The sequence below is a fragment of the Neopelma chrysocephalum genome, unplaced genomic scaffold, assembly GCF_003984885.1.
Source record: "Neopelma chrysocephalum unplaced genomic scaffold, ASM398488v2 Primary Assembly neopelma1_74, whole genome shotgun sequence".
Lineage (NCBI taxonomy): Eukaryota > Metazoa > Chordata > Aves > Passeriformes > Pipridae > Neopelma > Neopelma chrysocephalum.
This window is the reverse complement of record NW_020897735.1, coordinates 334,574-345,474: the sequence shown is the minus strand read 5'-3', so window position 1 is coordinate 345,474 and position 10,901 is coordinate 334,574. Positions and strand designations below refer to the sequence as shown.

At 61.7% G+C, this 10,901-nt stretch overlaps 1 protein-coding gene across 1 annotated transcript in view; it reads left to right on the top strand.

Moving 5' to 3' along the window:
- The window catches only part of LRSAM1 (leucine rich repeat and sterile alpha motif containing 1), a 29,029-nt gene extending 21,631 nt beyond the window's left edge, over positions 1 to 7,398 (top strand). Inside the window, exons 19-25 of the mRNA XM_027687750.1 lie at positions 907 to 987; positions 3,281 to 3,376; positions 3,933 to 4,031; positions 5,030 to 5,161; positions 5,582 to 5,663; positions 5,915 to 6,063; positions 6,485 to 7,398. Coding sequence (XP_027543551.1) covers positions 907 to 987; positions 3,281 to 3,376; positions 3,933 to 4,031; positions 5,030 to 5,161; positions 5,582 to 5,663; positions 5,915 to 6,063; positions 6,485 to 6,610 — 765 coding nt within the window. The 3' untranslated portion in view covers positions 6,611 to 7,398. The remainder of the gene's footprint in view (positions 1 to 906; positions 988 to 3,280; positions 3,377 to 3,932; positions 4,032 to 5,029; positions 5,162 to 5,581; positions 5,664 to 5,914; positions 6,064 to 6,484) is intronic.
- The last annotated feature ends 3,503 nt before the right edge of the window (positions 7,399 to 10,901 follow it).

The window sequence follows — 10,901 nt, the reverse complement described above, 5'->3', positions numbered from 1 at the left end:
GGTGGGAAGGTAGCAGTGGATGATGCAGGAAGGTGGGTTGCTGGTTTCTGACACAGTGCTCCAGAATCTTCCCTCTCCTCATCAGACACTAGCAGAGAAGTCTCAAGTCAAGATTTGGTGGATAATCTTAAGAGCTTGGATATTTTTAGTCACCCAGTGACCAGTCTCTGCTGGAAGCCCATGAACTGTGCACAGACCACCCAGGAGACGAGGGAAAACTCTCCATCCTCACCTGAGTTCACCCACAAGAGCCCTGCAGTTTGATCCCACTTGCTCTGTAGATAAAGGAGATTTGTTCCTTGATAGCAAGGAACCTTTCACCCTTGGAGCCAGCCCACCCTGGAGGTGCTGCAGGGGCAGGGAAGGGGCAGAGCCCCAGGGTCAGGGAGCTCCGTGGTCGGTGGCAGGCGTTGGTGGCCTGGGGACAGTCGATGGCCTGGCAGATGGGTGAGCTGGGCTCTCATCTTGGCTTTGCTCTGGGATCTTGGGCAACTCACTCCACCTCTCTGTGTCCCAATTGTCCCTCCTGGAAGAGCAGGTATCATTATGGGATTGCTGGAGCATCTGGAAACAGGGCCTTGCCCCAGGAATCTGCAGTTTGAGCTGTGGTGCTGGCAGGGCTTTGACTCTGCCTTCCAGAGTGGCTGCAAAGGTTTGGATGCACAAACTGGTTCTAGACTTGAACAGAAGGTGTTTAGAGTAGAGAGACAATTAGAGAGTGGGGGACACAGCTCCTCAGGCAAAGGAAGAGTGACCCTGAGCACACACATCACTGAGGAGCATGAGCAGCTCCCCCCAACCTCTGCAGTGCCACCCCTGCCAGGGCACCAGTCAGACCTCATTTTACAAGAGCATAAATTAAAGTAATTTCAAATGTCAGTAAAAAATGTTTCATCTTCTGTTTAGATTAAATTAATAGAAACAGAGTTATTGCAGCTGACACAGCTGGAGTTAAAGAGGCAAGAACTGGACACAGAGACGCTGCAGGTACGTGGGGCTCTGGGGCTGCCCCCCACCCTCTGCTCTGGGATTGCCACAGCTCCACTGCTTCCTTTGCTCCTTGCAGCTTCCAGGTGGTTTTGTGCTTAGTCAGAAGGTCCTTCCCCCCAGGACACCACCAACCCCTCTTTGTGCTGTGGGGACATTGCTTCTGCTCCCAAACATCCCAGTGCTTTTCCAGGGGAGAGACAGAGGAGGCCTGACAGGGATGGGCAGTTCCAGGTGTGCTGGGTGGGGAAGGAGTGTGTGATCCAGTTGTTGGCTGTCCCCAGAACACCTGCCTGCTGTGCATCACCTCTTCTTACATTGTGCTGTGTTTTGGTTTTAAATACCTGCCAGTGATAGCTCCAGCTCCCCCCTTCATTCCTAAGCCTTTTCTCCAGGGCTCTGCCCCACCATCCCACCATTTGATGGGCTGCCTCCATCAGCAGTCACACACTGAGGAATGTCGGGTTTAGCTTAAGCAGCTTGGCTTTAAATTTTGCTATGATGCCTTTGCATCACTTGTTTCCTTCTGTGTGCCCTGTGCCAGGTCAGGTCACCTGTTCAGTCAGCCCCAAGTCAGTCCCAAGGCCATGTCCTTTCCCAGAGCAGGGCACACAGCAGTGGGAAGTGCTGACCCGAGGCAGGATTGCCCCTGAACCCGGTGCTGGACCCTTCAGGGGTAAGATTTGGGTTGTGCTGCCTGACCTCACAGAGCTCCTCTGTGGTGTTGGGGGGCACAGGGTGAAGGACCACCCAGAGTTCATGCAGGGCAGACCAGGGAGGCCCAGGCAGGTGTAATTCAGGTGACACCAGGGTTGTGTGACTCTGGTGAACACAGGAGCTGCAGGAAACAGCTCTGCCCAGGTACCCACCTGCAGCTTCAGCACTGGGAGCCAAGAACTGAGGCCTGGACACCTGGATCTCTCTGGATCCCCCTGCCCTTGGGGGTCTGCAGCCAAAGGGGCCCTGCTGGGGTTGATCTCCCAGGGCATAGGCAGTGCTCAGAAGTGCTTTGGCAGAAGCTTTTCTGCAGCCAGGTGCAGAACCGGGTGCTTCACCCCAGGATACAGGTGCTTTAGTAATGACCTTGATAGATCTTTGAGAAGAACAGAGACATCCTGGGGAAGGGCTGGCACAGGTCTGTGGGAATGATTCTGGCCGGTCTCCGCAGTGCCGTGAGCAGGGAGGGCACCCCAAGGATGAAGGGACTGGAGCAGCTCCCACTGGTCACCAGTTGTCCTTCTCCCCTCTGTGGAGGTCCTGATGCCTCCTGCCTCCATGAGGGCAAAGTGTTTCTGGTCACCTGGTGGTGGGTTTGGCCTGTGACAGGCAGGTGTTCCTCTGTCCAACAGGATCTTGTCCCTGTGCAGGGTCCAGGTGCTGATCCCAGCTGGACGGGGCTTGGAGCAACCTGGTCTAGTGGAAGGTGTCCCTGCCCATGGCAGGGGTGGAACGAATGAGCTTTAAGGTCCCTTCCAACCAAACCATTCCAGGATTCTATGATCCATGAAAGTTTCCCCAAATTTCAGTTTCTATCCTTGTCCCTCTGTCCATGGACATCTGAGTCCTTGTGGCTGATGAGCACTGGGAATGATCCTCCTGGCAGGTGTGAGTGAGCTGGGACTGAGCCATGCAGAGGTGCCCCATGGTTGGACATTCCCAAGCCCACCAACCTCTCCATTGCCAGGGTGTGGCTCCAGGGATGCCTGACCTGGCCCTGGGACCTGGCGGTGCTTGGGGTGAGACCCCAGAAAAAGGAAGCTCCCCAAAGGCATGGGGAGGTTCCCACCTTACCTGTCCTTACCTGCAGGCTTCTAGACCTACTTTCAGGTGGTCTTTCTCAGACCAGGACAGGTTGGACTGGGCTGGGAGCAACCTGGTTTGGTGGAAGGTGTCCCTGCCTGTGGCAGGGGGTGGAACAAGATGAGCTTTAAGGTCCTTTCCAACACAAACCAGTCTGGGATTCCATGATTCCAGGCAGTGGGACTATGAACACTTGCAATGCCTTTGGCTGAACTTCTGATGGAGTGATTTGGAGCTGCTGCAGCTGCTGTGGGCTGGGGCTGCCCAGGCTGTGCTGGGGGTGGCACTGCTGGGTATGGGGCAGTGCAGGACTGAGGGGAAGGGGCTCAGCTCAGCTCTGCCGTGCCAGCTGCTGGGAGAGGATCCAGGCTGTGGAGCACGGGGATTCCACACCCACAGTGCCTGGTTTGGGCCTGGTAAGTGCTGTGCTGGGCAGGGGCAGGGTGGCAGCCCCGTGGTGGGACATGTGGGTGCCAGAGCCCTCCCGTTGCAGGAGGCGGTGGCGGAGCAGCGCCAGGCACTCGGCTGCCTGCTGGAACAGCTGCTCAAGGAGAAGAAGCAGAGGGAGGAAGAACTGCAACAAATCCTGGTGAGGAAGACCCTGGTTAGGTGCTGTAGATGAGGAGGTGTTTGGGTTGGCTGCAGGAAGAGTCCCTGGGTCAGTGTGGGAGTAAAGGGGAGCAGAGCAGGGTGGGAGTAAAGAGGAGCAGAGCAGGGCTCTGCAGGCTGTGTCCAGATCCAGAGGCCAATTTAACTCCATAAAATTCTAATGTGAGTTTTGGGGGGCACAGCACCACTGCCTGGTGCAGCATGGGGCACCATTATCATCAGTGTCCCCTGCCAGGAAAGGTTGCTGTCAGGGGAATGAGCACAGTCCCACAAGGGCCCTCCCTGCCTGTGTTCCTGCAGTCCTGCAGACACCGGACTCTCCTGAGCTTTGGGAGCCCAGTGTCTGGGGCAAAGGGAGTGGGGGGATCAAAGTGGGACCAGCCTGCAGAAGGCCAGAAGTGCCCATTTCCCCTCACAGGGCTCTGGCTGGGCCCTGCACAGCCCAGGCTGTGGGTTCCCCTCCTGCACATCCAGCTTCCCTAAACCCCCCTGGCCATGTTCCCTCGGGCTGTTGAATGAATGAATTTGTTTTTCAGCTGGAAATGGAGGCAAAGAGTGAAACCAGACAGGAGAACTACTGGCTGATCCAGTACCAGCGCCTGCTGAACCAGAAGCCCCTCTCCCTGAAACTCCAGGTGCTGCTGCTGTCACTGCTCCCACTGTGGTTGTGCTCTCTCTGAACTGAGGGGGGAGCAAGGGCAGCCCCTGAGCCCACATGTCTCCCTGGGAGCAGGGCCCAGACCCCTCACACAGCCCCCAGGCTGCCCCTGGGGCTCTGAGCTCCCTCATTCCTGCCCGTGGAGGGGATGGGGCTGCCCAGCTCTGTACAGAGCCAACAGCTCAGTGTTCCCAGCAGGAGCTGCTGTCCCACCCTCAGACTGCTGGCCAGCAGCAGAGGACTCTGAGTAGCCTCCAGGCAGGGCCTCTTGTTCCAGCTGAACACTCAAATGGCTCTGCTTGGCTCCCCAAATTTCCCTGCAGATCCATCTGCATGTGGCAACTCCTGCCCACTCCTGCCCTTATGGCCTGAGCCAGGACTTTGTGCTGGTGACACCCCCAGGGTGGGCACAGGGAGATGGATCTGAGCTCTGCCTGTGCAGAGCTGGCAAAGCAGGTGCTGCTGCAGACATTGGCTGCCAGAGTGGTGCTTTGGTTCATGAGGGGAGACTCACCATGGTCTGCAGCTTCCTCAGGAGGGGCAGCTCTGAGCTCTGCTCTCTGTGACCACTGACAGGACCTGAGGGAATGGCTGGAGCTGTGCCAGGACAGGGTCAGGTTGGATCTCAGGGAAAGGTTCTTCCCCCAGAGGGTGGTTGGGCACTGACCAGGCTCCCCAGGGCAGTGGGCACAGCCCCAAGGCTGCCAGAGCTCCAGGAGGGTTTGGACAAGGCTCTGAGGGACAGGGTGGGATTGTTGGGGTGTCTGTGCAGGGCCAGGAGCTGGACTGGATGGTCCCTGTGGGTCCCTTCCAGCTCTGGGTGTTCTGTGACTCCCAGACCGCAGCGTTTTGAATTGTGCTCATGAAACCCCTGGGGCCGGAGCTGCTCCAGCTGTTGGGCTTTCAGGCTCTCTGTGTTGGGGGTGCTGAATGCCTGGAGCAGGGCAGGGATGAGCACACTGCTGTGTTTTGCAGGAGCAGGGTCTGGAGCAGCAGCTGGTGGCCCTGCTGCTGGAGCTCTGTGCTGAGCAGTACGTGCCCGTGTTCGCGCACCACCGCCTGTCCTTGGAGGCTCTTGGCACCATGACTGCCACTGACCTGGAAAAGGTATGAGCCAGCAGATCCACAGTGTGGGACAACAACAACAGCACCACCACAGACTGACCCTGCCCTTGCCTGGAGCCCCCTGTGCCATGCAGGGCTGGCAGGACCAGGGTTGGTGCTCTGGGGTGTCACCCCCAGCAGGGCGAGGTGCCCCCACTGCTCTGGGCCTGGCCCTGTGAGCCCTGGCTGTCCCAGGGACGTGCAGGGTGAGCTGCAGCCTGCCTGCATCCTCAAACATCCTTCAGATGCTCTTAAAGTAGAAATGGCACCGGGGAGTTCCCTTGTCTGGCTTTGGTGCCTGGTGGAGGGGCTTCTTCTGGCATGGCCGGGTCTTGTCAGCGAGGCCCCAGAGTTTGCAGTGTCCCCTTAGGGCCATCAGCCCCCTGTCCCCTGTGGAGTTAACAGCCTGCTCTTGCCCCACAGCTCGGTGTGGTGGAGGCTGGCCTGCAGCGTGCCATCCTCAAGAGGGCTCAGGAGATCCTGGCTGTGGCCAAGACCATCCCAGGTACCCCCAGTTCTCTTCTCCCTGTGTCTGACATGTTTTACACTCACAGCAGGTACCTGAGAGGTCTGTGGGTCGGATGGGAGTGGAGCTGTGCAGGGCTGCTGTGTGAGGAGGGGGGCAGGGAGGGCTGTGCTGTCGAGCTGCTCCGAGTTCCTGATTTCTTGGCCCCCTGTGCTTGCAGCCCTCCCCACGTGTGCTGGGTGGGCATGGGCAGCTCTCCAGGTGCTCAGACCTCCTGTTTGTGGTTGCAGAGCTGCAGAGGGGGGTGGACACCGAGGTCCCTGCAGGCCCAGAGCCCAGTGCTCCCCTGGAGGAGCCCCCGAGCCCCGAGGGCCCCACGGCCCCCCCGCTGCAGTGGGAGGAGAGGAAGTCGGAGTGCGTTGTGTGCATGGAGCAGGAGGTGAGACCCTGGGACACAGCTGGGGCTGGAGCAGGGGTGGGGTGAGGGCAGCATCCGGCACATCCCCTGGCTCTGTGTGCCCGGGGCAATGCCTGGGGGCTCATCCCTCCAGCTCCCGGGCATTGCAGCAGGGAGGGAGGGAGAGAGGAAGGGCTCTGTGCAGGCTTGGGCAGGACCTCGCTGAGCTCCTGAGCTGTCTGTCCATCCAGCAGCTGTGGGAAGTGTTCATGGGGCTGGGCACTTCACCCCTGCCCCGTGTCCTTCCCCGTGTCCTGTCACTCCCGCTCGGCACAGCCCGGGGCTGAGCTGGGCTTGTGGGGCTCCGCCTCCCACACTGACACCCGGGGCCATCCCCAGCTCCCTGGGCTGGGATAGGGGCCAGCAGCCCTCTCCATATCCTCTCCTGCATCTCTTCCCGCAGCCCCAGATGATTTTCCTGCCCTGTGGCCACGTCTGCTGCTGCCAGAGCTGCTGCGAGCGGCTGCTCTCGTGTCCCCTGTGCCGCCAGGACATCGCTCAGCGCGTCCGCATCTTCCACAGCGGGTAGGCTGGGCCGGGAGCGCCTTCCCGGGGTGATCCCCCTGCTGCTCCGTGCCAGTGTCACACAGCCCCTGCCCAGCATGCCCAGCACTGCCCTCCCCGTGCTCCAGGAGTCTGAGCATCCTCCGTGTTCCCCGATGGCTTCTCAGCATCCACCTCGGGCTCCTTTGGATGAATCCCCTCCTCCTCCTGCCCGGGAGCGCTGGGGGATGGAAATGGGTGCCCCTCCTCTCTGGCAGGGATTTGCCTCCAGAAAGGCCCCTGGCTCAGCAGGGACACCGTCAGTGTTTCCTGGAGGTGGGGAATCCCCCGTGGGAGGACTCTGTCGGGCTGTGCTGTGTGCTGGGTGCTGACAGTGCCTTGTACCTCTGCCATGCCAAAGGTTCTGCTCTGGAGACCTCCAGGAGCGTGTCTGGGGCTGCAGCCACAGCTCCCTGACCCCTGGTTCCTGTGGGAGGGGAGAGTCTGGAACAGCCCCAAGACTAGAGGGACCTGCTCTGGCCAGAGGGGCCCAGGGAGGTCCCTCATCCAAAAATCATGTTAGAGCAGAAAGTGTCTCTGTCACCTGACAGCACCGATCTGGTGGTGAGCAGGGGGCTGGGGCTGCTCCCAGCACAGATCCACGTTTCCTCTCTATGGGTGTGGGGAGTTCTCCATCACCATCAGTAGGCACCAATCCCCATCTGTGCGTCGGCTCCTGACCCTGAAGTATAAAAATGCTGCCATGATTCCAGTCCCACCTCAGCCCTTCCCCCAGAGCAGCCATTAAACTGCAGCTGGTTTCTGCTGGTGGGTGTTTGCTGCCTTTTTCCTTCTGGAGGGGGGGATGGCTGAAATCCAGGGGCTCTGGAATAGGGGTGAAGCTGCCACGTGCTCAGCTGTCCAGGTGTCACCTACCCCTCCTCCTCTCTGTGTCAGACTGGGAGGATCTTGGACTTCTCTCCAAGGGAGTTTCTCACTGCAGAGCTGCCCCAGGGATGTCCAGGCACTGGGAGACCTTGGACCCTGTGCTGGGGTCACCTCATGTGTGTGGCCTCGTGGAGAGGTGGTGGGTGGGCAGTGCCCAGCACTAGGTGTTCTGTGCTGTCCTGGGGATGTGCCACAGCAGCAGGGCCGGGTCTGTGTGGCCCTGGCTGAGCCCCTTGGGGACATCCTGGGGACATTTCCAGCCTCTGTCTTGAGGCTGAGCTGTGGCTGCACATCCAGGGGGCCGGGCCAGGGGACACAGCGGGAGCAGCTGGTGCTTGGGGGGCAGGAGGGGAGCACTGGGGTGCTCGAATGAGGGCAGGAGGGGTTTAGGAAGGGATCACCCACCTGCATCCCTCCCCGTGCCCCCTCACCTGGCCGTGTGTGGGCAGAGGGGTGCTCAGCATTCCCCGGGATCGGGGAGGGGGAAGGAGTCAGACTGGCCCAGGAATGAGACACGGCGAGGCAGTGGGAGGGTGGTGGGTCCCAGCCACCCTCTGCAGAGCCCCGTCCCCGCAGGGACCGCACGGGGAGCTCCACGAGTCCGGATGGAGGCGGGGGAGAGCCGAGACCTGCTCGGCAGCAGCGATGCTGCAACGCCACCCCCTCTTCCCACCGCCCCCTCCGCCCCAGCCCGTGACCGCCTTCGTGCCCCCGGGCCCTGCTGGGGGTGATAATGAGCGTCAGGAGCTCAGGACAAGGTCCGCTGCCTGCCCGTAAATAGGTGCCAGCGCCAGCACTTCCCGGCGCGCCGGCAGTGCCCGGGCTGCCCTTCGTCCCCAGGGAAACCACGAGTCCCCAGGGCCACCACGAGTCCCCAGCCGCACGCAGGGCCAACCCCGGTCAGCCGTGGATGGGAACAGACGAGCTGGAGCATCCCGCGGGAGCCCGGGCACTGCCGCGCGGTGATGCCCCGCGTCACCCCAGGCGGGGCTCGGGCGTTTTCAGAGATTGCAGGAAAAAAAAATTTAAAAAAAAGCATCCTCACGCTTTGCCCTCATCCAGCCCCAGCTGTGCAGCCCCCTGTGCTCAGCACAACCATCCCCTGCCCTCGGAGGGCTCCGGAGCCCCGCGGGGGCCGTGCCGGTCGCTGTCCGGGGGAGTGTGAAATGGGTGCAAGACGGGGCTGTTGTGCCCACGGCTGACCCCGTCCTGCAGCAAAATAACGATGACAGAAATGGTGCTTGGGGAACGTTGAGAATACAATGGATTTGGGAATGGAAAAGGCAGAGAAGAGCAGGGTTTGGGGGCAGTGGAGGAGGAGCGTTCCCGCTGTGCCGCTCCAGTGCCCGCCGGGCCCCGGGGCTGGAGTTCGGGAGGTGGTTCTGGCCCCCTCACCCCACCCTGGGCACCGCCACCGCCCGCCCCCGCCTTCAAAAGGACACGGCCGTGCCCCTGTTCCCCGTGTGCCCTCAGAGCCATGGCAGCGGGCCCGGAGGCCGCCAGGGAGTGCGGGATCTGCTACGAGGCGTATTGGGGGTCCGGGGGGCCCCCCCAGGAGCTGCCCTGCCGGCACTCGCTGTGCCGGCGCTGCCTGCGCAGGCTGGTCTGTCGTGCTGCCTCCGTGGCCTTCGTCAGCTGCCCCTTCTGCAGGATGGTGACGCTGCTGCCCGAGGTGCCCCCCGGTGCCCCCGGGGCACCCCCGGCCTCGGGGACCCCTCGCGGGGAGGAGGAGGATGTGGAGGAAGGCGGCGGTGCCCCCGCCGGCTCCGGGCGAGGCTCGGGGCGGCCCGTGGCCCTGGAGGTGATGTGCCCGTCCCACGGGCCCGTCTTCGCCGTGAGCGGCTCCGTGTCCCCCTGCGGGCCCCGCCGCGGCTCCGAGGCCCCGGGCGGCTTCGTGCTGGGGCTGCTGGGCCGGGGGGTCCTGCTGGACACGCAGCCCCCGCTCGCCTCCATGGAGAACCTGCGGCTCGGCTTCGCCGCCGGCATCCTCGTGCTCATCGTCTCCACCTTCTTCCTGCTCGTCTTCCTCAAGTAGGTCCGGATGGCGGAGGGGGGGGCTCCCATCCCACCCCACCCAGCCCCGGTGATGGACCCAGCGGCGGGGCAGGGACGGCTCAGCCCGTGGATACCCCGGGACGCGGCACCCCCTGGATCCGGCCCGGGCACTCGGGGGCCCGCAGGACGCTCGGCTGCCCCGCACACGAGCCCCGGGGGCATCAGACTCTTTAAAAATTAACTTGCTGCAGCTCTTTCCTTCCCCCCCCCGGGGTCTGGCCGTGCTCGTGTTCCATTCCTGACATTCCCGGCCCCTCCGGACCCCACGGCAGCAGCTCGGCGGGAGTCGCAGCAGGGGCCACGCTCACTTCCCGGTGGAAAATCCCCCCGGGATGCACCTCAGTCCATCAGGCATCGGGAACGGGGTGAGAGGGAACGGGAAGGGTCCTGCAGTGCTTCCCTGGGGGGAAAGCTGTTCCAAGGCAACTAAGAGCCCTTTCCTGTGGGCACAGAGCCTGCAGAGGGACGAGGGAGCCGGGATGGGCCCCGCAGAGACTCGAGCCATTAAAGCCAGACGTGGGCCCGGCACCGTGTCCCGTTGTGTTTCTGTGAATCCAGCACAGGCAGGGCAGGGCTGAGCACCAGGCCCACCTGTGGAGAAGGGGCTCCTCTTCCCCAGCTTCCCCCCACAGCTCCCTCTTGGGCACATCCTCAGCAAGGTCCCTCCCTGTCACCAGAACTCAGCACCCAGGATCAGAACTGGCCCCTTCACAGCCCCTGTGACAGCAGCATCCCCTCCTTGGCACGTCCATCCCTCCCAGAGCCTGCTGGCTCCAGGAGCTCCCTCACCCTCACCCTTCCTGCACCCAAGGCAGGTGCACACATGGGAACATGGTTAATTCAGATCCTGAGACTGAGCCAGAAAAAACCCGGGAGCTCCAGGCTGAGGCAGGGGGAGATGGCAGGGTGGGGAAGGGGTTCTGTTACCTGCTGTGAGAGGGCCAAGTTTCAATCTCGGCTCCAGCACCCCAGTCCCTGCCCAGGGCTGCACCTTCCTGCAGCTCCAGAACAGCTTGGAGGGGAGCTGGAGCTGCTGCCAACCCCTGTGAGATTCCCAAAGTCCCCCTTCCCTAAAGCCTGAGGAGAGCCAGGAGAGTGACCCCTGTGACCACCACGGTTCTTTGGTGCTTCAGCTGCTCGCACTGACACTGTCCAAGGTGAGAGCCCGAGGAGCCACGGTCACAGCACAGGAGACCTTCTCTCCTGCCTCAGGAGAGGGGCTCAGTAGCAAGAACATGCCCAGAAGATTCCTAGATCAGATTATTCCTGATTTAAGTCACTTTCCAAGTGAGAGATGAAGCCAGACTAAAGTAAAGCCCATGCAAGCAAAAAAA